The following is a 24,975-nucleotide window of genomic DNA, read 5'->3' as shown; positions in this document are numbered from 1 at the left end:
GAAGAGGCTGGGACTTTTGGTCGCAGTCAGAAGCGAATCTTCGCCCTGCTCTGTATAGTGTGCATCCCCTGTTCAGGTGTGTATCTCTGCTTTGTTGGCCAAGACCAACACTGCTGCTGTAAGTCGAGAGTGCAATGTTGCAGGAAATGATCGGGTTAATTCATAAACTAATATGTTTATATTACCATCCAATGTTCTCTCATTGCCTCCTGTTAAGTGACAAAGTTGTCATGTTAGAAATGTAGAGTTATTAAACTCTAACAATATAAATAAATAGTCAGTTACAGTGAGAGCTGCATCCATAGCAACAGTTAACTCAAGCCTTCTTAAAATGACCAAACCTGTTTTTACTCGCATTAAAATGAGCTAAGCTAGCCGTTCATTACACAAATTAAAACGAGCTAACCTAGCGGTCATTACACAAATTAAAACATGCTAACCTAGCTGTTATTACTCACATTAAAATGAGCTAACCTAGCTGTTTTTACTCACATTAAAATGAGCTAACCTAGCTGTCATTACACAAATTAAAACATGCTAACCTGGCTGTTTTTACTCACATTAAATGGAAACATTTCCACTGAGGGTGAAGTAAGGCAAGTTGAACCGGACTGCTGGAATCAGTGCAGCTCCTGATTGAGGTTTTCTGTCTCGTCACTGTCAGAGTCTGTTGACATTTTCTTTTCCATTCACCATCTCTAACCACCGCCGTGTCCCTTACTGTGTTCCGTTTAATATTTACTTCATGTGCAGTCTTCAGTTTTGTAGCTCTCTCTGTCGTAGCCTTCAGTTTTTGCATTGTTTAACCTTTATTGCTTTCTCGCCGCTGTTTTGTCTCTTTTCTTTTTTCTTTCTTTTGGCGGATTGATATAATTACAGTTAGTCCTGCGGATTGTGTGATAAGGGCCGCATCCCAAGCAAAGGTCTGGTCTTCATAGCAACGGTCTGTTATGAAGCAATAGCAGACCTCGGAATGCCTTGATTAACCAATCAGAGTCAATTATTTAACACAGTCGAATAATAGGTTTTTTATAAATTAAGTATTACCTCAACTAAGATTTAAGCCAAGCCAAAACTTTCAATATAACCTCCTCCCAACCACATTGGGAGTACAGAGCAAATTACAATGGTGATCTAGCTAGGTTAAAAGAGAACCAAATGCCCCAAAAATACTCCTATAAACTTCCCCTTTCCTAATTAAGCTTTCTTTTTAATCAAACTGGATGTCAGATGACAACATTTATATTCCATGAATACTATAATTAAATTACATAAATACTCTTTTCACGTAAGAAGCTCTCTTAACTTATAAGATATCAATCTCTGACCCAATTGGCTAACGTCTGACCATGGTAACCAACTTTTCAGGGCTCTTGGTGGCAGCAGTTAGTAATACAGGACATCCAGCCAAGACTTCCTCCTCCCCTCCCAGCACTGGTGATGCATTCTGCCTCTTTTGTTTTGAGCTTCTGAGTGTTTTTCCTTCAGCCAACCAAAGCCTGCTGAAAAGATAGTGGACAATAAACAGCAGGTCATAGTGACTTGATCCTGAATTAATGGTGAGCAACAGGAATCCAAAATACATCCTGCCTTCATTCATGCATTAAATCACACAGAGTCCGGCATTAGATAATACCCTTAAAGTACCCTTATTGTAAAGTGTTTCTCACAGTTGTCGATCACTGATTATCATGCAAGTGCTGCACCTCACTTTAAATAATACAAGATAACTGTCTGTTGCTTGTAACACAGCAGCTGTGCATAAAGTTGTGTAACGCTCGCACACTTCATGCATACAGAATTTGTTTTGGCTTGAGCTCAGCAGGTCCATTCAGTGATTGCATAATTCTGCTGCCTTTCTCTGTTTAACTCTATCAAACAGTAACGTGTTTTCACATCCACTGCAGGTTTAACTATCTTAAAGAGGCTTTTTTGGGGGGAACTTTAGTTCCAGATCAACTTAGTGAAGAGGAGAGAGAGGTCCGTTACAAATCTCTGAAGCAGACAACTGGCATTTCACTTTAATTTGTGGTTTGCTGAACAGTTTGGACTTGGACAGAAACTTGGATCACTTTAGTAATGGCGACCTTTGATGACCTCCTGGAAGAGGCTGGTGATTTTGGACGCTGTCAGAAGCGCATCTTTGCCCTGCTCTGTATAGTGTCGTTGCCATTTGCAGGTGTGTACGTGGGAATCGTCTTCCAGGGTTTTACGCCAGAACACTGGTGTCGGGACTCTGCAGTGGTGGAGAGGAGGCAGGAGTGTGGCTGGAGCCTGGCACACAGCCGCAGTCTGACGGTACCACTGGTCAACAGCTCAGGAGTGCTGCAGCAGAGCAGCTGTGAGCAGCACGAGGTGGACTGGAACACCACGGCGCTCACCTGCGACACTGAAGAACTGAATCTGACGAACGCTCCTGTTACCTCATGTAAGGTGAGCTCTCTGACACTGATGTAAGTAGATATTGAATGTTTGAGAATCTGCTTTTGCAAAAGTTTTCAGGTGCTTTGGTGGATGTTTGGTGCTGTTTTTTTTAAGGAAAAATTCAAGATATCAACATTTGTATTTTCAGTTATAATAGTCAAAAGATTATGGCATCCTGGTTTACTTTAAATTCTTAAAAAATAAGTTTAACATCTGGATACTTTCTGGCAGAGAGTTATAAGAAGAGCAATGTCACTGTAGGCCCATAAACATGAAGCTACAATCAGAAGCTGGTTAGCTTAGCTTGGCTTAGCTTTGCACAGAGACTGGAATCAGAGGTCAATGGCTAATTTAGCTATTGTCAAATTTAGCAATAACTTACACATTATACCTTGTTTGTTTAATTACCTTTCTCGCATAGAGTCAAACCCTATGATAAATCACAAACTACAACCAGCAGACAGTTAACCTAGCTTAGCTTAGCTTATTTTAGCTTAGCTTAGAAAAAAGGCAGAAAAAAAACGTCAATAGCTAGCCTAGCTCTATACAACAGTACCCCTAAAAGCACCTTTATATCTCACTGATAAACATATATTTTGTTGTTTTTTTGTATAGGTTAACCACAAGAAAAAATGTAAGATATTGCTAACGCTGGATGGAGCAATTTTAGCTAGAAAGGAAGTAGGCTAAGTACTTTCCAAAAATAGCAATAATAGTTAGATAGAAAATAATATTATTAATGTTGTAGTAGGCTTTTGTCTTTGCCCATTTTTAGCCCATTTTGAAGTAAAATAAAAAAGTTAAAGTAACATATTAGCTACCATCAGACAACAGCTAATGTTAGCTAATGTTAGCATTCAGCCACCCTAGCTTACATTACTGCTATCTTGCAAGTGGCTGAATGCTGCTGTTACCTTTTGATTGTGTTGTATGATAAGATAGAAAGGCGCAATTGGCTTAACTTTATACTAGGAAGTGGTTGAATGCTAACTTTAGCTGTTGTCCCACCTCCTAGCTAGCACTGTTAGCTAGGAAGTGGAGAGGATGTGCCAGGAAACTAGCAGAAACTGTAAGAAGTGGTTACAATGCTTCCAGCCAAGAAATAGTTTGGCACATAACCCCCATTAAACAAACTAATAGAGCATGACATGTTTATCAGTGGGGTTTATGGCTGCTGGAGGAGATGATTCTGTGGTAGCTGGACGGAGCCAGAGAAGCTGTTGAGCCCTGTTTAAGCTAATGTTGTTGTTGTAGTATCTGTACGCATTAAATGGTTCATCAGTCTTACGATGTACCAGACAGGAAATGAGCAAATTAAAGAGACAGGATTGGGTAGCATTTATGATTGTATTTTCAGTATGTTAACGGGTGATTTGTAATAATAGTAGTATTTCTATCTTCTGTGTATGAATCTTCTATGTATGTTGTTTTTTTTCATTTATTTGAAAGTCATTTTAACTCAAGTGACCTTAAAGTTACATAATCGTGTTTTGGTTGCTGCACAGCTGACAAAACAGCAACTCTTTGACCCTCTGAGACGTAACAAAAAAACTCTGGCAGTGGTGTGCACAGATTCTCAGGAGTCCAGAGACATAAATTAAAAGAGGGATGTTTTAGTGTGCAAAGTTATGGTTCAGTCTTCTTAAATGAGTCACACAAGTAAATGAGCGTTATAAGAAAGGCTCCTTTCTAACTCTGATGTGAGCATATTTTAAAGTGTTTGTCCTTTAACCATCAACCATTGTTTTTGTCTCTAAGGATGGCTGGGATTATCAGTATGAAGGCAGGAAGTCCTTTGTCACAGAGGTAAGAAATTTAAAGCATTTGTACATCAGAATAGGGCTAATTTCAGCCATTTAAATTATGCACATGTTGTATGTAAAATCCAGATCTGAGTTGTGAATAAAGTAACAGCAAATATTGTAATATTTTACTTTACAGATGTGAGTGTGTACACGTGTAACCTTTGCCCTTTTGGTCTCAGTTTGACCTGGTGTGTTCAGATGCGTGGTTGGTGGACATGTACCAGGCCACGGTCAATATGGGCTTCCTTGTTGGCAGCTTTGCTTTTGGTTACTTTGCCGACAGGTGAGGCATTGGATTATTTTAGTATGACTACTTTATCCTCTGTATTGGCCGTATTTGCATTTTCATCAATCAGGATGTTACTCATTCTGTACTAGTCTTACACAAAATGCTCTTTTATTAGATTTATGCTGCGCTGTAACGATTTTCTGATGTTAAAATGACAAAATAATCATATTATAATTTTATGTTCATCAATGTGTCTTCTCTTCTTTTCTGAAGGTTCGGCAGAAAGATCAGCTTCCTGATGTCCAACATAGTGAACTTTATAACGGGCATTGTGCTCGCGGTGGCCCCGAACTACGTCTCCATCCTTGTGATCAGGACCATGTTTGGCTTCGGCGTCAAAGGAGGCTGGATGGCTGCATACGTGCTGCGTAAGATGACTTTTTATAATTCATTATTGTCATAGACATCACAATAACCACATCTATTATATACGGTGGAAGACGAGGGCAATCGCGCTGCAACGGCTCGAATGGTTTCCATTAGAAGAAACAGGCTGCAAATTTAGAAACACATGCAAAAGTCTAAAACAAATTCAACGACGGAAACAAGCTGCAAAAAGCAGAAACAAATGCGTTAATATCAAACTTTAGCAAGTGCTTTTGAATTAGCATCGTTTCTGAATTGCAGCGTGATTGCCCGTGTCGGCCACTGTAACTATAACCAAGCTCACAAGCTTACAAGCTCAGTGACATCCACGTCATAAACAAAATAAAATGAAACCTATGGCTCAGCTTTCATGCAGGATTTGGGTTTGTCATATTTCACTTTCTTATTCCTGCACTGTTGCTGCACAAACACTTCAAGTCGAAGTGTTATCAGTCTAATCTTAGCCGAACATTAACCAAACTAAAGTCTAGCTGCATGCACTGATGCACTTAAGCACGATCATGTATTTGTATTGAAACTGTTCCAAACCCTGGTTAACCTCCTGAGACCCTGCATCCTCATACGGGGACATTACATTTTGGCTTCACAGCACCATAATATTTAATTCTGCGAAACTTAGACCTGTTGGTCTCAGTCATGGACACTTTGTCCACCACCCTGTGATCACAAAAGCAAATTACACTGATCAGTGTACATTCGAGATGGCCGTGATCCCGACCAAAATGTGTTACAGTCGGTCTCTACAGAAAACTCAACCAGGTACAAAACCTCTTTATGATTCTATGATTGAAACTTGTTTATTTAATGCGTGTGCTTGATATGGCAGACAAATGTGACTAATTTTATCAATAGCAACAAGCTACAACACCGTTATGACAAGGTACTCACATGAGGACATTGGGACTTTTTCAATGTAACACAAAGACAATTCTTTGGTTTCATACTTATTAGGTCCTATTAATCCCCAAAAGGTAGGAGAAATTAAAAATGCATACCAAACAAAAGTTCGGGTCTCAGCTTTGCATTTTTACCACTGGAAGGGCGTCTGATTGTATCCCATTTTCTCTCCAGACAGTGTAGCCTGTCTGGCACTGCATCATGATTAATTTGCTGCAACTGCACTCAAAAGGGCACTTTGTCTAGGACGGACATCCTAGAGAGTTCTCTTGTCTCTGATGTCTTCTCTGGAAGGGCCTCCTAGAGCGCACAAGTTTTTCTCCTCCCTAGAGGGCACGTCGTGGCGTGTTCCACTTAAGTGGCACCCAAGAGGGCACTGCATTGTGTTTTCTCCACTAAAAGGGCCCCATAGGAGGGACGTCCAAATCATTTTCTGTACCATAGGGCACCTTAGAGGACACTTTATTGCGTTGTGTACACTGAACAGTCACCCTCAAGGGCTGTTTATCAAGTGTTCTCAATTAGAAGGGCAACCAAAAACGCACTCGATTAAGATTTCTCCTCTGCAAGGACACCCTGAAGGGCATTTTCTCCCCTAAAAGAGCTACCCTGAAGGCACGTCCTCCTGATGGGGGCACAGTAGAGGGCGTTTAAAGGGCACTTTGAGTTTTCCCCCCTAAATTAGCTCCCTAGATTGCATTTCATCACCCTAGTAGGACACCCTAAATGGAGTCCACTTGTAGAGCACTTTATCATGTTTTGAAAACACAGTTTATGTTTCCCGTCTGTCTGTCAGTCACAGAGATCGTTGGAGTGGAGTACAGACGAACGGTGGGGATATTGTTCCAGATGTTCTTCAGTGTTGGAACCCTCATCCTCCCTCTGCTCGCCTACTTCATCACAGACTGGCGTTGGCTGCAGGTCCTGATCTCTGCACCTTACATCTTCTTCCTGTCCTACTACTGGTGAAAAGATGCATTTTTATTTTCTGTTAGGTGTCTGTTTGTCTTCTGATTCAGTATAAAAACAAAATCAGTTAATGAAGGAAGAGTAAATGCTTCAGCTTTACGTGGTTTAATCTTGAACACTGAACGGGACATTTCTTTGTACGTTATTAGACCATCTTTGATTTTGCTGTTATTATTTGTGTGGCTGATTTTTCCAACACCCACTCCTAGAAAAATATATAAATGATGATGACTTATCCGCCAATATCAGAGGTTATTTTAGCAGTCAATTAAAAGCTGGCGTGTTAGTGAACAGCTGCTGAGATGATTGGGTTCGCACCTTTTATTGTGTCGCAGGTTCATCCCAGAGTCTCCGAGGTGGCTCATCTCACAGAAAAATTCCTCCAAAGCTTTGGAGATCACTGAAGCTATCGCCAAAGAGAACAAGAAGACACTCTCCAAGAACTTTGAGGTAAACTGTGTTTTCCTTTTACGTAAAACAACTACTTTTATTAGTTTGATTTAATGTCACAGCTGGATCATGATATCTTGTTCCAGACTTTGAGTGAGGAAGAGGGCGACTCCCCCACTGCCTCTTTACTCGACCTGGTCAGAACTCCAAATATGAGAAAACACACGTTTATCCTCATGTTCAACTGGTGAGAGTCACCTCAGCTCACAGATGTGTAGGCCAAACCAGCCCTCGAGCAGAGGTATTGAATCGTCTCGCTTCCTGTGCAGGTTCACCAGCGCTGTTGTCTATCAGGGTTTAATCATGCGCGTGGGGATAACGGGCGGAAACGTCTACCTCGACTTCTTCATCTCCGGCCTGGTGGAGTTCCCCGCTGCCTTCCTCATCCTCCTTACCATCGAACGCATCGGTCGGCGCCTTCCCTTCGCCTCCGCCAACATCGTAGCCGGAGCCTCCTGCTTCATCACTGCCTTAATCCCTGACAGTGAGACTTTGCAGACATATTTAAATTTCCTGGTTCTCTTAAATCTCTTCCTTAAGATCTCTCTCTGTTCTTGCAGGTATGTTCTGGCTTAAGACGGTGGTGGCCTGCATCGGCCGTTTGGGGATCACCATGGCCTTTGAGATGGTTGTGTTTGTCAACACTGAGCTCTACCCAACGTTTGTCAGGTGACTCGATCGTACTTTCACATTCACGACACAGCGGCTTTGAAACATCAGGTGTAACAGCAGAATTTTCCAACTGCTTTACAGGAACCTGGGAGTGTCTGTTTGTTCGACTCTGTGTGATATCGGAGGCATAGTATCTCCGTTCCTGCTCTACAGGCTGGCTGTCATCTGGCTGGAGCTGCCACTCATCATCTTCGGTGGGTTTCTGACATGTTATCCTGATAGTGTTAACGGTGCTGTACACTTATGTCCCAAGAAATCAATCAATCAGTTATTATATGACTCACAGCGTATGGCAGAAATGTTTGTCCAAGTCTTACATCACTTTTAAGTGTCTCCTGCAAACTGGGGACTCACTTTGCAGCATGTTCCCTCCTAAATGCTGTCAAATTGCAAACATGTCTCCAAAAAATTGGTAAACAATTTTTCCTTAATCGCTTGTGTTTTATTAATTTGAATGGGTTTTTTTCAGTTGCAGTGTGTTGAGCTCTCAGGGCCACCATTTGTCATTATTTCAGAGAGAGTTTTGAATCTCCATGTCGTGTTTCCTTCAGGAGCGGTCGCGTTCATAGCCGGAGGTTTGGTGTTGCTGCTGCCTGAAACCAAAGGAGTTCCTCTCCCTGAAACCATTGATGATGTTGAGTTTCCTAACAGGTGAGGCATCGCCCAACTCTCCTAATATAGTACAAGGAAATTCATTCAGTGGTGGGTTATATGGAGGAAATGGCAGGGGAATAAAGCAGTCACAGCTCTTATTAAAGGGACTGTATCATAAACATAGCAAAAGTAGCACTTGTTATTTCCAGATCCAAAGCAGCAAACGTCTTTTGTAAAGTAGCACTTACCTGGTCGGTTATAGAGTTACAACATGCACAGGCTCCCCCCAGCTCTTCCCTTAAAGGCAATGTTATATTATACGCAGATGATGCTGCCTCCTACGTGAATGGCATGAATGGAAGGAGGAGCATGGGAAAGTTCCTTACTAGCTCATACATTGGTTTAAATTTCTCAAAAGAGAGAAATGACCATTGATTTTTAAAAAGCTGCAATCCCCTAACCCCACTTTTATCTATGAAAACCAAAACAGTCTATTACAGATTACAACAAATTGGCATTGTGCTCGAATATAGGATTTCATGGGACCTATGGAATGACCTCATAAGCACTAATATATAACTGTGCGTTCACACCGAACGCGAATAGATGCGAATCTGCGGCGAGATTCCACACAAAGTCAATGCAATGACGCGAATAGACGCCAATTTGCGTCGGGCGGCGTGAATGACGCGACGTGAATGACGCGAATGATCACAGCGCGATTTTGCATGTGTTGAAAAAATGTTACTTCCTCTGCAAATTTGCATCATGTGGTGTAGCGAAAGCCTATCAACATCAAGATTCTCCTGACGCCGTTGGTAACCATGGAGATAAGCCCAGCTTCCTCTCCTCCATCCTGGAAGCGAAGGGCGAATATTTGCCTGTTATTTATACACAAATTTTGATCCGGTGGTCTGGTTTTCATTCAAATAAAATATATATATATGGAGTATAGAAAAATGAATGTACAAAAAATTGAAATACTCAAGTAAAGCACCTTAAAAACTGTACTGAATATATACGTATCCCAGTGAGCATTTTTCCCTTTTAACCCTCCCGTCGTGTTCGTTACTCCCCCCTTACTTCCCGGTCAAATTTGACCGGTCTGTTTTAACTGCTCTTACATTAACACAAAAACCATTAATCATCACTAAACAACTTTTTAAGCTGTAAACAATGTCTCAGACTAGTGGTTATGACATGTGGACATGATTAACTGCAGTGAATATACAAAGAATGTATTCCAAAATCCATTCCGTTGTCTTCCACTTCTGAGACGTCCTCTCTCTCTGGTTCAGCTTCCGTCTCGTCTTCATCTGGTTCAAAAACTCGGTCTAGTTGTTCAGTCTGAAATGTGTGGTTCATGTGGGGGGATGTGTGGGTGTGAATGAGGATACTTTCCATCTAATGAATGAACATAATCTAGTGTTACCCATTCATTTCCTATATGTCATTTTTGACTGGGCACACCACAGGTGTTACAAAGTTGACTAAACCACTGAAATATCAAAGTGGTGATCAGCAATTTTATATGTTCAAATGCCTCGTGTGGAGGATATCATGAGACCTCGAGGCAATCAAATGTAAAACACAATATTTGTGATTGATAGAAGTTGTAAATCGATCAAACACGACAGGAAGGTTGAAGACGTCCAAAACTGGTTCAAAAGTCAACATTTTTTCATCGACTATTTAAAGACGTTCATTAAACATTTATGTTTACAGCAGGAAATCTGCTTCCGTCACAAGATTCATCACACATTCATACACATATAACGGTGATTTTCAAGTTGCATCTCATATACAGTATATTTAGCTTCTAAAATGATTGTATCAGTGAGCAGTGCATCACAGTCACTAACGAGTGGAGTTGCATTCAATCTCCGAGGTCTCTGAACACTCATCTTCCTGTCAGGTATACGTCAGCATCCAGGAGTTGTTCTGCCTTTGTGGTCAGAGCTGCACAGCTCAAGTACCTACACATGCTCTAATAATCATTTCCGTACCTGTACATGGAAATATTCTGTATAGGAAATAACGCTGCTGTTTTATATTTCTGCTCCCAGGAAAAATGAGGATGAAGTGGAGAAGCAACAAAAGAAGAATCTCTTAAAATCTGAGCTGACAAACAACAAGGAAACAACAACTGTGTGACTGTGTGTGCATGCACGTGTGTGTACGTTTTAACTACTGGGATGCAGTACTGTATATTGCCCTCTGCACAAACAAAGAAGTAGGTTTTTTGTATGTTTTCTATAAAGCATAACTTCAGCATTTCCTTTGTATTAAGTTTTATTTTTCAGCTCTTACAGAGAAAACACCTTTTACATTTCAACACCAGGTACACGATCTGCTCTGTTTCCACCACACGAAGCTTAACTTGTTGACATCAGATACAAACACACACACAAAGTATCTTTAAAAAGCTCAATTTTCTGTGCCTGGTCACATTTGAAGCTACTATAGTTGTTAAAGGTGGAAAGTTGTTAATTGGCTTTGATGGTTCTGTCGATCCATTCAGTGAACTTGGAGACTCGAGCGTAGACGCCGGGTTTCATGGCATTGGCGCATCCCAGACCCCATGATGTCACACCCTGCAGGATAAACTTGTTCTGGGCATTACACACCAGAGGGCCGCCGCTGTCACCCTGCGGGGAGGAAAAAAGGGATTGTATTGCATTTAAAAAAAAATTAAATCAAATTCAAAATAATTTTAGGTCAAATATTTTGAAGAATTCATGATATATAATTAAAAATACCGTATTGGTCCAAATATAAGATGACTTCTATTTTATCTTTTAAATAAAATCCTGTTTTCAATATCCTTAAGATTATAATTTTTACATTTTAAATAAAAAAAATTGCCTTAAATTTTTCAATAAATCACAAAGCACCAAATTGAGGTCTATTTTTAGAGCTGTCCTGAAACAGCTGGATGACAGCTCTGGTAACGGGCAGACCTTCATTTTGTTTGTCAGTAACACACTCGCCTGTCAGCCTCTTGGAAGCGACGGCTTTGAGGACCAGGGTACGATTTTCTCTGTTAGCATCTGTGCTGTTAGCTAGGACTGTTAGCATCTTTTTGGGCTTGTCATCTTCGGTCATTATCCTCTGTGACACTGTATTTCTTGGCTGTTTGCCAACGACTCTGCTGCATTGATAACCTTTATCTTAAAATTAGCATCATAACTCCGCCTCAGTTGTCACCACTTTGTTACGGACGATCACCGTGCCTCTCCGTCTTTCATCCCCCTGGCTCTGTAGCTGTGAGTGACGGCCAGCCTCAGTCATGAGAGGGATACTCGCTTTACTGATAAGTAGCACGTCTGCTGTTGTGAACATATATTGGCATTTAAAAGTCCAAACCCTGAATATAAGACGATCACACTTTTCCAGATGTATGTCATGAAAAAGAGTGGTTTTAAACCAAGGTGAAAACAAACCTAAAAATGCTAAAATCTCCACCCTAAATGCCTGCCCCACAATTCGGTTTTACTAAACTTTCTGTTTCATATTGAGGAGCACACTTGTAATGGATTGTTTCTCTTGATTTGCACATACTTGTATGAAATATTTAGAATAATGTACACAAAGAACACAACTCGACAAACATTTCAACATTTTCGTACACAAATGTTTCATATTACGCCGTTCACAGGCTAGTGTTTTCATATTATTTTCAAATTTTTATGATAGAATTTATTCTGTATTAGTAAAACGTCCAGAGTATTGAACTGTTTAACTCTGTATCCTGATTTTCAAACAGCCTTCAACCCAAACCGATGGAGTTTTGTCAGCCCCATTCAAAGACACAAAAGGCTTCTGTCTCTATTTTGCTCTGTAATTAGTATCACATTACAGATTTCTTTCTAGTAGACTTAATTATTCTAAAATAATATACCTGAAAAATGACGTGTTCATTAGTAGCCACCAGCAATTCACAGCACTGTATAGCTGCAGAAATTCTCCAGTTCTCCTTATTTTTTTTGTTATTGTTACCTGGCAGCTGTCTGTTCCTCCCTCGATGTTTCCGGCACACATCTCGTGCTCTCTGACCCTGCCGTTCAGGTAGGAGGGACGATTGCAGATCTTGTTCTCGATCACGGGGAAACCAGCTTCCTTCAGGACACCGTCACCTCCCGTACCTGCAATGCATCTTCCATCAGATATGTGTCCTTCCTTCTCTTCCTCCAGTTAAAATGATCAAATAATAAATGATAACTTGGTCATTTGGATGAGGTGTGTAGGAACGCCCTGGAATTTTTCAGTTCGGTTTCGCAGGAATTTTAAAGCGGTGTACACATTTTACCAATTAAGTTTATAAGATCTGGTATATTAGGCAATGTAGGATATTCTATTAAACTGAAACACATCTAACATCTAAATAACACATTTAAAGGTACATTCCCATTAAATACAACACAACTTTCTGTTTAACTTTTGAAAGTTGGAGTTTCAGAATAACAAGTGTAGAAGTGTGAAAGATGTGTAAGGTGATGAGAGTGAATCTGGAGGTGAGGAAGATGACTGAGGAGGTGATGAGGACAATGGATAAGTTTAAAATGGAAGACCAGCATTGAAAAATGCTTGAGAGAGTGTTTAAATATCTGTCCTGTGTGTGTGTCTCAATTGAGCTCCAACTGACCTCAAGTGACCTCCTGCTGAACTCAGCTGTTGCCGTGGCAATGGTTCATGAGTAGCAGCTGTGTGACTTCTTAGTTTGGCAGTTGATTTTAATGAGATTTAAGGTGAAAATGCCGTCAGCATTCACACCAATTGTAAAAGCAACCAATGTGATTGTTCTAGAACATATAAATCTTTGGCTTTGATGTGCAATCATTCTCAATTATTTAATGAAAAAATGGACTGCTTTGTTTTTTTTGTAGCACTTAAAAATCCGAAAAAAATACCCAAAAACTTTCTTTGCTTAAAGAAAAGACTAATTAAGAAAGAGTTTGTTGTTTTTGTTGTAGACTAAGCTACAAGATACAGTATGAATAAACAAGCCTCAGTTTTCAACAGTCACAAACAGGACGGACGGTACCTTGAGTTTCACCCCATCCGGTAACGTAACACTCTGTTCCACTGGGAACGACGTAGTCCTTGTCTGGTATACAAGCTGGCAGCACTTTGTCGTTTATTAGTGCGGGGCTGGAAAAACACAAACAAATAATAATGACAATACGTATTGATAATTCTATCTGTAAAACAAACCTAAGGCTAAAGACTAAATGATGTGTTTGAACTCTATTTTGGATAACTTTAGTTGGGGTTAATGGAGTGTAAACTTCCCCAAACACAAATGATTTAACTTGGCTGTTTGTCGTAGCCTGTAACTACACAAATTAAAACGTAGGTTGCTAACAACAAGGTGCTTGGCCTTGGAAGTTAAGTTTTGGTTGCTACTTTTTGTTGGTAGAATGCTAGTTAGTAGAACATGCTAATGATCGCAGCTTATTTCAGAACAGACAAGAGTAACAGATTTCAGCCCTTTTGCTCTAATGTTCTTGGTTTTTAAAGGCTAGTGCATATTTTGCCTTGGTTGCTACCAATCACATTTAGTCAATGTTAGCTACATGAGCTGTTTGAAGCTTTAAGCTAACTTCAGCCTTCAGCGACTTGGCAAGATGGCAAGCTAGTTACTAATGTAACTAAGCATGCTAATTTAAATTTCTTTACATACTTCTGGGTAGCGTTAGGACATTATTTAGCCATTTTTTTGTGGATTCAATTTTACATTCTTAATCTGAAAGGTATTCTACGTCATGAAATAGAAGTAGTGGAGTGAAAAGTACCATATTTCACTCAAAGATGTTGTGAAATAGAAGTAGACTATAAAGGAGCTTAAAGTGTAAAGTACAGGTAACTCAAATTTGTATTTACATAAAGTTAGTACAAAGCTTCTTTCCCTCACTGAAAGGATAGTTGTTGTACTTATCACTATCTTTATGATTATAAGTACTTGAGCTATTATAGGTAGTGTCATGATAACTCCAGTACGTACGACTGCAGTTTGAGCAGAGCAATGTCGGCTCCGTTGGGCTCCAGCACCAGTTTATCCAGGTTTTTCTCTTGTTTTGACGCCTCATTGGCTCTCTCTGAGTAGATGCCCAGGAGCACCTTGTAGGCTGACGGCCGTTTGGACCTAAAGTAACACATTCATTATCATTATCCAGTTGTTGTGTCATTATATTGTTTGGTTTTTAGTTGTTTTTCAGTTGTGTCTCTGACCTCTCCAAACAATGAGCAGCAGTCAAGACCCACTGAGGGTGGATCAGAGTTCCTCCACAGAAATGAACTCCTGTGCTGTTAGAGAGAGATGGAAAGAAATGTTATAAAGTTGGGCATAATTAACACGCCCAGCTAAGTTAATATGGCCTTTTTTTATTTTGGATGTTTTTACAGATAAACCATTTCAATAGGATACCATTAACAATTAATTAAAGCTAAAAAGAAAATAAAAATAAACATACAGGTACAGTAACATGAGTGGGAGTAGGTTTCTCTACTTCTACAACAAAGGCAAACTAATATGGAATAGCCTACTTCGAAAATACTTTGACTAGGTTTAGTAATTTTGGTATATCATCATTATTATTAGTATATGACAGTGTTGTGACCAAGTCATCTTTGCTCAAGTCCCAAGTAAGTCGGAAGTCATTTGGTCCAAGTTTCGAGTCATTTTTTCTTGGGCAAGTCAAGTCAAGTCACAGGTTATGTCAAGTCAAGTCGAGTCCTTAGTTAAGGCAAGTCAAGATCCAGCACTCTTACCTGTAGTATCCGGTCTTTATATAGAGAAAAGACAAGGTGTTAGTACCTGTCTAATAATGATATTACTGGCCAATTTATATAACCTGTTCAAAAAGTATGACAATGAATTGTATCTGTGTTATCTTGGCAAAGACGCAGCCATGATGATGGTCTGCTCTGAGACCGTATTGAGTAGTAACGACTGATGAGGATTCTCTTTGGGGGCTTTGATGTTGCATGTTGCCATAGCGAGGAGTTTGACTGTCATCCAATCATGACAATCACGTACCGGGGAGCTTTTTGAGTCGTCCAGTCATGATTCCCAGTTTGCACTGCGTACATAATTGATAGTTAGACAGAAACTTGACAATTTTATCATTTTATATTTAACAGCTAACATTCAAACTTATGAACACACGTCATCCATGTCATCATGCCTCAAGTCAAGTCTCAAGTCATTAACTTGCAAGTCCAAGTCGTGTCTCAAGTCATTTATTTTTTGTCAAGTCAAGTCGCAAGTCATCAAAACAGTGACTCGAGTCGACTCAAGTCCAAGTCACCAAGTCTCAAGTCTACATCTCTGGTATATTATCTTAAACATTCAGCTACATTTACAATGAAAATGATTTTTTATCTGCAAACATCAGCGGTTATCCTAAAGAGAAAGAGATAGATATTATCTCTGTATCTGCTATGTTATATAAATGGCCTTTTCTTTTTAAAACCCTTATCTTTGAAATTTTAATCTTATTTTGAAAATGTAGCCAGTCACATGGGATCATATTTTGTAGTTGTTTTACTCACTTGGTGCGGAGGCTGATTTGCCAGGGCCACGAGTAAGCTTTAGACACGCAGCCTCCGACGATACGACCAAAACAACGCTTCGGTTTGGTGACTGGAGTCCCACACTTCAGTCCGGCTAAAAAAGAAAGTTCAAGGACATTTTTTTATTTACAAGATAAGTGAAACACAAACATTTGTTTGAAATGGTTTGCTAGCTAGGAAGAATTTGTTTGATTTGAAGTTGGCACTGAAAATATATTTCTTGTCAATTCCTAAACCCAGAATAATTCGTTGTAACCATTGTGGAAGTGTTTTGGTCAGAGGCTGTCACTTTTTATTTTCAATTGGTTGCACTGTTTGCCGATTAATTTTAGGGATCTATTGAAGAGTTTAAGAATATTATAGCATGTTAGCGTTGTAGTATTTAATTACAAAGCATTTCAGAATTCAGCTAACAGCAAATCTCTTAGGATCATAAAAAGCTAGTATTTAGCTGTTATTGTTTATTAAGCTTGCTAGCTTAGTTACTTCTACAGTGTAGTATGTGAACTTTTAAGCATCTCAAAATAACATAGCATGTTAGCTTTAATAGCATTCACAAGCATTTCTAAATTAACATCGCAGCTGATAACTTAATAACTCAAATATGCATAAATACATACCCAATATTTCTAACTGTAACATAACAGCCGGTATTTAAGGATTAATAATAGCTAATATTCATCTGTTTTTGTTGTTAGCATGCTAACTTAGGTGTCCTGAAGGTCCAGCTCAGGCTGGGGAGAATTTGATCATTTGTTTTGAAGGTGCATGTGAACATTTTGACCTGTTGGTCAATGGAATAACCAAAGTCACTATGATTTATCTGCTGGGAACCATGAATGTTTGGACCAAATTTAATGGCAATCGAGGAAATATTTTTGAGGTTATTTTTAGAAACCCTGGAGAGATTTCAGACCGGCAAACTTTAAGGTGGTTAAACAGTCCACTTAAACACATATAAGGCTCACATACCGCAGTCAGGGATCTGACAGTAGTCCCATTTCTTGTTCCTGTCAGTAGTGTAGCACCACGGCCCGTTTACGTCGTTGTCTGGGTTTCTGCAGCTCTGACAGTGACACAGTGAGAGAATACATTATCTAGAAACAACACCTTAATAATTCACCAACTTTTAATATTGTTGTGTTCATTAAATCCAGAGCAAAATGTCATCAGTCCCAAAGATTTACATTGCCGGTCAGATCCTTGGTGGGGTGAGTTTGTGGGGTGAAGCTGTTGTGTTGGTGAGGGCTCTGAGAACTCCAGGCCTGGCAGGTCACACCCAGAACGGTGATGGAGGTTGCACCCCGGTATGTAGCCCCATTTCCGATCTTACAATCTAATAAAGCAGCAGAGAAAAAAATTATAAAATAAATCAAGCTAAAAACCACATATTGCGTATTAAAAGTTAATTTTACCTGTCTCTGTTGGGCTTTGGGCGGCAGTGGTGGGGAGCTGGGGTTTAGTAGCTGTGGTGGGTGATCCTCCCGAAGGACTGCTTGAGCATTTCTCCAAGTTGCAGTACTCCCAGCGGGTTTTGGGGTCTGTAGTGTAACACCAGGGGGCGCTGTCTCCGTCAGGGTTCCTGCACAGATTCCGCCTGAGGTCCCTGTTGAGAGAGAACACCTGAAATTTTAGGCCTGCAGGTACGAACATCCTGAAAACACATGCAGGCCATCAAGAGGGTAGAGTCGAGCTGAAGTTATTGGTGAGTTAATTACGTTAAGCCAATAAAATAATTTTACATTGAGTCCAATATTTCCATTAATATATATATTAGTTTAATTTTTGTCTTGTCCGGGTATATTTAAAACACAAGGGACACTACTCAGTGCTCACCCATCGGGGTAGTTCTGTGGCGTTTTCCTGTGGCTGTGAGGAGTCATGGAGCTCCAGACTTGGCATCTTTTCCCGCTGATGGTCTCTGACGTTATGCCTCGATAAGAGGAGCCGTTCCCCTCGTAACAGTCTTCCTCCTCTGGTGGGATCACGGCATCATCTGCAGCAAGAGACAAGAAATTAGGAACCAGGAAGAACTGACTCTGCATCTTCTTTTACTATGTAGCTTTTTTCCTTTTAAGTACATGTTCAGATCACTGAACATTTCCGGGCAGGTGTACCTTTAAACTTTAATACATGTTGTTAATTTTTCTACATTTTCTGAATTAAATTCTGCTGTGTTTTTTTATTATCACTGATCACCTGGTTCAGCTCCACAGCTCGGCACTTTGCAGTACTCCCAGCGAGAGTCGGAGTCAGTGGTGTAACACCAGGGCATCCTCTCATTGTCAGGGTTACGACAGTAGTTGTTATCGAGGCCTCTGACAAGCAAACACAGAATAGATGATGAATGCAGGTAAAATCAACGTGCTTGTAATTTCATATTTTGTTTATACAGAAACAGACCATTAGTAATCAATATTCAAACTGTATGGGGTATGGTTAAGTACAGTTTTTCTTAAGGCCTGGTTCTTGCACGCCAACCCCAAGATCCCAAAGAGGGGGAAACTCTGGCGATCGTTGGCGGAAAGTCCGCTGCTTTCCGTCTAAGGGAGCTGGCCGAAAGCAGCTCAATCTATACTTTGGTATAAGGTCGATTTATAACCTTCCTTTTCTGAACTGATGACATCATGAGGTGAGTAACTTTTCTTTTAGCCTACCTAGGTAAATAAAAAACTGATTTACTTAAAGCTGCGTTTCTTTGACCACTTAGGAAACAAGAGCTACACGACAAGCTGAGCAACTTCCAACATTCCTGTCTTTCCAGTCACCAGCAGTTGGTTTCAGTTAAACATTTAACCAAACAGAAATAAATCAACAAAATCTAAATTGATCGGTCGAATGTCAACTATGGTTCTTCTATGTTCCAGCGGCTCTTACTTGCAGGGATAGTTGTCTGGCGTGCGGTTGTGTTTGTGTGGCGTTTGAACCGACCAACTCTGGCACGTTTTGCCGGACTCTGTCACAGCTATCGTGCCTCGGTATGCTCCACCCTCACCGTTGGCACAGGTAATCTCAGGGACGATGGTGGGAGGCTCGGATGCTGGGAACAGAAGTCAGAGAATGAACAAGTAAAGAAGCAGCAAAAACAATACTGTAAAAATATAGGTGAATCTATATTACAGCAGCTCAGGTGAGCCTGACTTGTCTGATGGTGATGTATCTTTGAGCATGTTAAAAGTCAGTTGATGCAGATTTTGCTATAGCTTTACTGCCTTTTAGGTCCTCTGTGCTTTTGTAACAATGCTCTACATTTTTTATGTTATATGTCTTATTGTTCCTCAGGTCGGTCTTCCACTTTGATGGTCCCGAAGCAAGGCGAGGTTAAACATCTAACTTGAGGCAAAGCTGAATTTAGACCTTTGGATTAAGGGTGAGTGTACATCAACGCTACAGTTGTTGAACGCTTCTATTACAAGTGCCATATTGTTTCTAAATGCATTCAAGTGTTGGCTGGTAAAAGGTGTTGCCATGGTGAAATTTGGAACGAGTAAAGGAAACACTGGAATAGCAGGACTTACTGCAGCGGGGTATGGAGCAGAAGTCCCATCGTTTGGCTGGGTTGGTGGTGAAGCACCAGGGTCGGGGGTCACCGTCCGGGTTTCTGCAGTAGTTCTCCTCAAGATACTTCTCTGGAAGACTAAAGAAATATGAGGGTACACTTATAAATATTTATTACAAATATCTTGAAAATGTGTCTTTTCAAGAGGACATTGTCTCGTGGTCTTACGCGCTGGGGTTGTAGCCATGGTTTTGAGGTTTCTGGGAGTCCCAGCGTTGGCAGGTGAAGTTGTTTTCTGTAGTGGAGGCTTTTCCTCTGTAGTCCTCACCGCTGCACTGTATACAATCCTCTGTGAAGAACCAAGCACATACACATCACGCTACCACTCTGCTGTAATGGTTTGCCTTTCCATTTATTTCCTTCGTCCCCAGAACTCCTTGGTCCAAAAAAAGAGTCTATTGCAATCTCTAAAACTTAAATGACTGATAACACACAGATATGGATGAAATAATAAACACAAAATAATCATTTTTACCAGTGCAGCTCTGGACGTTGCAGTGCTCCCAGCGGGTGCCGGCGTCGGTGGTGTAACACCAGGGTCCTCCCTCGTCTCCATCAGGGTTTCTGCAGAAGTTAGACTCCAGGTCTGCTCTGGGATGGCTCTGTGGCGTGATGCTGCCGTGGACACATTTAAAAGTTACATAAAATATGTGGAGTATGATATTATATATTTAATGACATTATAATATGTGAGTACTCACTTTGGTCTATGTGGGCTATTTGCTTCCCATCTCTGACACATCTTTCCGGTTTTCGTTTTGGACTTTGTTCCTCTGTAATCTGTTCCTAATCCATTTACGCACTCCAGGAGGTAGTCTGGAAACAAAGAGAACTTAATGTGATCATCTTATAGTACAATACTATAACTATTATCTGGTAGACAAATTCTCTCTCCTTACTTTGTTTGGAGTCACAGTCCAACATCACTGATCATGCGACAAAGGCTAATCATTAATCCCAATGTAATGTAGGCTAAAAAACAGTGTGTTCACTCTTGTTGACCTTTCAGTAGGTGTAAATAAATAGATGACAAATAAAGGACACCATAAACACATTTATATATTGAAAAGACAAAAGGACTTGCCATTTTTTTCATACAAAACTGTGCTGGTTCTGCGCAGGATAGTCTCTACTTTAGAGTTTGCCGCTGCTGTCCAACACTCTTGGTCCTTTTCAATATAAATGAAAGCTCTGTGAAAACACAGCAGGTTAGAGTTCTGGGTCAGAAATGTACACTTCAGTTGTAACCTAAGAACAAATGTTGGATGTCAAAAGAACTGAACGGACCTGCATGTGAACATTATTTCAACGTCACATTTGGCGGCACACTCAGCCGCAGAGTTTGTTGAGTACAGTCTTTTATGCAGCGGGAGGATCCACGCGCCTCCGGTTCTGGTGTAGCCGTCCACCTCAGTGCCGCTAACTGAAGTCAGAAACAAATAAACGTATTCATTGTCAAATATACGGAAAATGTCGTATCAATCACTGCTTAAAAAAATTTCAACTTTTTTTTCAGATAGGTACTAATGTGATTTTTGAAAGTGCACTAATAGATACATATACTTTGATGGTTCACAGGTTGTTCACAGGTAAAGAATAAATACATGTACTGTATATGTTCTGTATACATATATATACTGTGATTTATACAATTGAATAAATACACTGATAAATAAACTTTTATGTCTAAATATGTTTTCTAATAAAAACAATATAACTAAGTTGCAAGTGAAGATCTTTCATGTTGGAAACTAACGTGTAAAATACAGAAGGATTTGTAAATAAGAAATTCATCACCATTTTCAAATGATATTTTGAAAGTAATCCAGGAAAGCATCAAGTAATTATTGGAAAATAATAAGGTAAAACAATACAAAGTTTTGAAAGGTGGTCTGAGTAAAGTACCAAAAGGTTACATGTGTAACTGAAGTTCTCAGAGTGAAACTACCTTTATATTTAGAGTCACAACACAAGTTAATGACAGGACACTTCAAAAAAGGGTCAACAAGGATAACAAATATTTAAAACTACTCTGTTAATACATAAAACATACAATAGAGATTATAAATGTTAACATGAACGTTGAGCATGAACATTACGGTCAGAAAACACTGAAGCATGATAGTTCAGGTTATTGTATATTTATTGTTCTCACACATTGACTTAAACTCCCAAACAGTACGTAGTTTTATCATTATTTAACTTTATAGAAATGAGTCATTTTCAAAGGTAGCTTGCATTCAAATTATTTTTACTTTTATCACATGTAAGTCTCTGTAAGTGCATGGCTGTGGGCTGAGGGTCTTGGACTTTGACTTGTGTTCCATGGTTTAGAAAAACACATTTAATTTTGATTGCAACAACAGAAGCAGCATGTACAGACAAAAGGGACAATTTGAAGTAAGATTTTGTTCTGTTTTGGTTACAATTACATGGCATGACAAAAAAAAGTGAATCTTTGTCCATATGTTGCTCTTGAATAAAAATGTTAATCAAAAACAATGTTAAAGTCGAGGTGAAATGAAAAATGTCATTTTAATCCTTTGAAATCACATCCCCGGTAATATTGTGCATCTATTTGACAGTATAGGCAAAAAAATACAGAAAATCAATTTCTTCGTATTCTTATATCAAAATTCGATCATTTTTTCTTCCGGTAAAACTAAATTTCATGCGTGCTTACGTAAGTTAGCACCAAACAATTTCAACCAATCAATCTGCAACATTTAGCCGCAGAGCACCAAGAACTCTCGGTCAGTTAGCTAGCTACTGCGCTGTGGAGAACGTCTGTCTACGCCCACTTCTCAACGATCAAATCAAATCCCTCTAATGATATGTCCCGCCTGCACGTCCTGTTTCACTCGGAAATACGCCACGATACGGAAGCTAGATACTCTCGAAATGCTGTTTCAGCTTGACTTTAAGAATTTATAAAAAATTATGGGAGATATGCTTATTCGCCTTCTTGCCAATGATAGTTAGCTCAACTTAAAACTGTATAAACTGGAAGCAGGAATAAAAGCTATTCTGGATTTATCAGTATGACTAAAGGTGAAATATAGTTTGCCTCCATTCACTTCTAAAGCACCCAAGTTCATATGTTGCATCTCATTGGTTTACTTCCAGTCTGCATGCTAAGCTAAGCTAACTATCTTTCAGCATGGCTTCCTTAAAAAAAAGGGGGATTTTGCCCATTGGCAGTGCCTCATGTCTTTCAGGGGAAATCAAGAGTCAAATTTCGTAGCTGTAGTTTTCAGACATTAAAATTGTATCAATTTTCAAATGTTTGTGTATTTCAAGAAACATCTAGCTACTCACTCAAGATATGTTGTCTGGCCCCTAAAGCTATCAGCTTTGTAAGTATGTAGAATTGTGCATCATCTGCATAATTATTAATAATATATCTGATTTACTTTATCACTATTAATGCAGACAAGTACGAAAAAGAAAAGGACCTAAGATGGAACCCTGTGGCACTCCATGGATGGTATTTGTTTAGAGCTAGGTTTCAACCTTTTAACCCAAACTGAGCAGATACCTCCATCTATTGTTAATAATTTTACAGAATATACTTTGTCAATTTATTTATAACTCAAAACAAATGGATTAAAGACTGATTTTAAGTATCAGTTAATTATCAGTTAATTACTTCATGTTTAAAACTAAGAAAAAATGCAATCTTTGGATCTGTGGCAATTGAAAGTATATATGGACAAATGACTACATTTCATTCAGACACTTAATGAGAACCAAATCAAATGAATAAATTATTATAGTAATAGGTGAGATTCGGTTTAATCTTAAAAAAAAAAAGGAAGATGGTATAATTTTTGTACACAAGTCGAATCGCTTGTTTTCAAATTCTGTTAATGCCTAGCAAACTAAAGTGCATTTATCTTAAAATATCATCAAAGATCAAGTGAAAAGAAATCCACAGTCTAAGATCACAATATGCAAAAGTTATTTGCTTAGATTTCCTTCGAAACACAAGTGTTACCACAGTGCTGTCAGAGAGTCCGGATTGAATCCTAGACTGTTAGACGTTTAATGTAATTACTGAGATGTGATTCAAGCAGTTTTAGGAAGAGGTTTTACTTCAGCTATTGTGCATAAGCCCAAATCCAGCGAGCAAATTTCAAAAGCTTTGAAGGTAGCACCTCTAAGAGTTTAAAATCATGGAGGATAAAATACTCAAATTTCAGTTTCAAGATGTACCACTTATTCATATCTTTTGTAATCCTCTTATTTCTCTTGGCACACCTAGCACAAATTTACTCCTACAACTACATTATTGTTGATCAGTCGTTCCTTGTCATAGTTTGAAGGGGATCCAAATGACGTAAATAAGACACAAAGGGAAAGAAATCTGTTTTAAGTATCCTTGATTGTCTTCTGAAAAATCCTGGCTTGGTTGAATAATGAAATAAGCAATGAAGGAACATTTTGATAAGGGTCGTCTAAATGGGTTACTTACACATGGAAGCAAAGTACTGCCTTCAAATGTTTATATTTTATATCTTACCAGTGCAGATCAGGGCCCCCAGCAGGAAGCCGATTTTGTACAGGTCCATGGCGAGGCCCTTTTTCTAGCAGCTCATAGTCGACTATCGTACTGAGGTTCCTCCAGGTATATTATTGGGCTCCTTTTAGCATGTCGGGAAACAAACAGGACAGCTCAATCATTAGTCAATCATTGGCCTGACAAGGACGGTACAAGAGCAACAGGTCAAAAACCTTCCTACTCCCCTTCAAAAAGAACACGGCATGTTGTATCGCAGTCTCACAGTTATGTCTTTCCGGTTACCTGTTGAATATCATCGACTCATTTTAAATGTTGCTTGTGCTGTCTAACTCTTACCTTGAAACCACTCGTGTTTGTGTCTGTTGAGATGCACCCACGGGCTTCTTGAACTACGTCTCCACAGCTACAAGAGACTGAGGAGTCCTACCTCAAGACCTGTGACCTCTTTTGATATCATGTGACCTTTTGTTTATTTTTATCAAGATACCAACTCTTTATCTTGATTGCTTCACTCGTATTTGAGTCCATCCTAAGAACACTTGTTTGTCCTGTGTGATCAAAATTACATTAGTTAGTGGCCGTATGTTGAGCTATATCTTTAATGCTGTTTTAATGTAATACTGACGTGATTCTCATTCTTCCTGCATCAATTGAGATCAATAAGCGCAGTTAATCTTCAGCTAAAAGGGACCAATGTCCTCATCTGCAAACATGTGATTACAAAATCACCTACTTTAAACTCTGCAGTGTGTGTAGGAGTAACTTTTGTCCCATTGTGCAAATGGTGCCCCGTTTATTAACAAAAACTTTAAAGGCCTTATTGTCTGCAGAA

The 24,975-nt window shown here is 39.5% G+C and overlaps 2 protein-coding genes across 2 annotated transcripts; one reads left to right on the top strand and one right to left on the bottom strand.

Annotated features, from left to right (window-relative positions):
• Positions 1 to 2,079: 2,079 nt before the first annotated feature.
• Positions 2,080 to 10,697, top strand: LOC138613505 (solute carrier family 22 member 2-like). The gene is made up of 12 exons (XM_069687199.1): positions 2,080 to 2,433; positions 4,183 to 4,230; positions 4,409 to 4,512; positions 4,732 to 4,886; positions 6,599 to 6,767; positions 7,107 to 7,221; positions 7,308 to 7,408; positions 7,491 to 7,705; positions 7,782 to 7,890; positions 7,975 to 8,087; positions 8,445 to 8,544; positions 10,554 to 10,697. The coding sequence occupies exons 1-12, from the start codon at positions 2,080 to 2,082 to the stop codon at positions 10,639 to 10,641; spliced, it is 1,671 nt and encodes a 556-aa protein (XP_069543300.1). The 3' UTR covers positions 10,642 to 10,697.
• A 150-nt stretch (positions 10,698 to 10,847) lies between these two features.
• Positions 10,848 to 24,192, bottom strand: plg (plasminogen). The gene is made up of 19 exons (XM_069687188.1): positions 24,144 to 24,192; positions 20,909 to 21,044; positions 20,706 to 20,812; positions 20,323 to 20,437; positions 20,097 to 20,236; positions 19,790 to 19,910; positions 19,581 to 19,699; positions 18,940 to 19,102; positions 18,262 to 18,380; positions 17,899 to 18,058; positions 17,478 to 17,668; positions 17,250 to 17,398; positions 17,035 to 17,128; positions 16,042 to 16,156; positions 14,719 to 14,793; positions 14,492 to 14,632; positions 13,532 to 13,638; positions 12,487 to 12,632; positions 10,848 to 11,135 (listed from the first exon to the last, which is right to left on the bottom strand). The coding sequence occupies exons 1-19, from the start codon at positions 24,190 to 24,192 to the stop codon at positions 10,974 to 10,976; spliced, it is 2,409 nt and encodes an 802-aa protein (XP_069543289.1). The 3' UTR covers positions 10,848 to 10,973.
• Between the last annotated feature and the right edge of the window lie 783 nt (positions 24,193 to 24,975).

This window comes from Semicossyphus pulcher, unplaced genomic scaffold (genome assembly GCF_022749685.1).
Source record: "Semicossyphus pulcher isolate SPU_LCO1_2020_fin unplaced genomic scaffold, fSemPul1.0.p SCAF_11, whole genome shotgun sequence".
Lineage (NCBI taxonomy): Eukaryota > Metazoa > Chordata > Actinopteri > Labriformes > Labridae > Semicossyphus > Semicossyphus pulcher.
This window is presented reverse-complemented; position numbering and strand designations above follow the sequence as displayed.

Excerpts from the sequence above, each read along its gene's own strand:
- LOC138613505 (XM_069687199.1), top strand. The coding sequence starts at position 2,080 with ATGGCGACCTTTGATGACCTCCTGGAAGAGGCTGGTGATTTTGGACGC. Across the intron at positions 2,434-4,182 it reads CTCCTGTTACCTCATGTAAG|GATGGCTGGGATTATCAGTA; the intron begins GTGAGCTCTCTG and ends TTTGTCTCTAAG. Across the intron at positions 8,088-8,444 it reads GCTGCCACTCATCATCTTCG|GAGCGGTCGCGTTCATAGCC; the intron begins GTGGGTTTCTGA and ends TGTTTCCTTCAG.
- plg (XM_069687188.1), bottom strand. The coding sequence starts at position 24,192 with ATGGACCTGTACAAAATCGGCTTCCTGCTGGGGGCCCTGATCTGCACT. Across the intron at positions 20,813-20,908 it reads GAAATAATGTTCACATGCAG|AGCTTTCATTTATATTGAAA; the intron begins GTCCGTTCAGTT and ends GTGTTTTCACAG. Across the intron at positions 18,381-18,939 it reads CCAGACAACTATCCCTGCAA|AGGCCTCGATAACAACTACT; the intron begins GTAAGAGCCGCT and ends TTTGCTTGTCAG.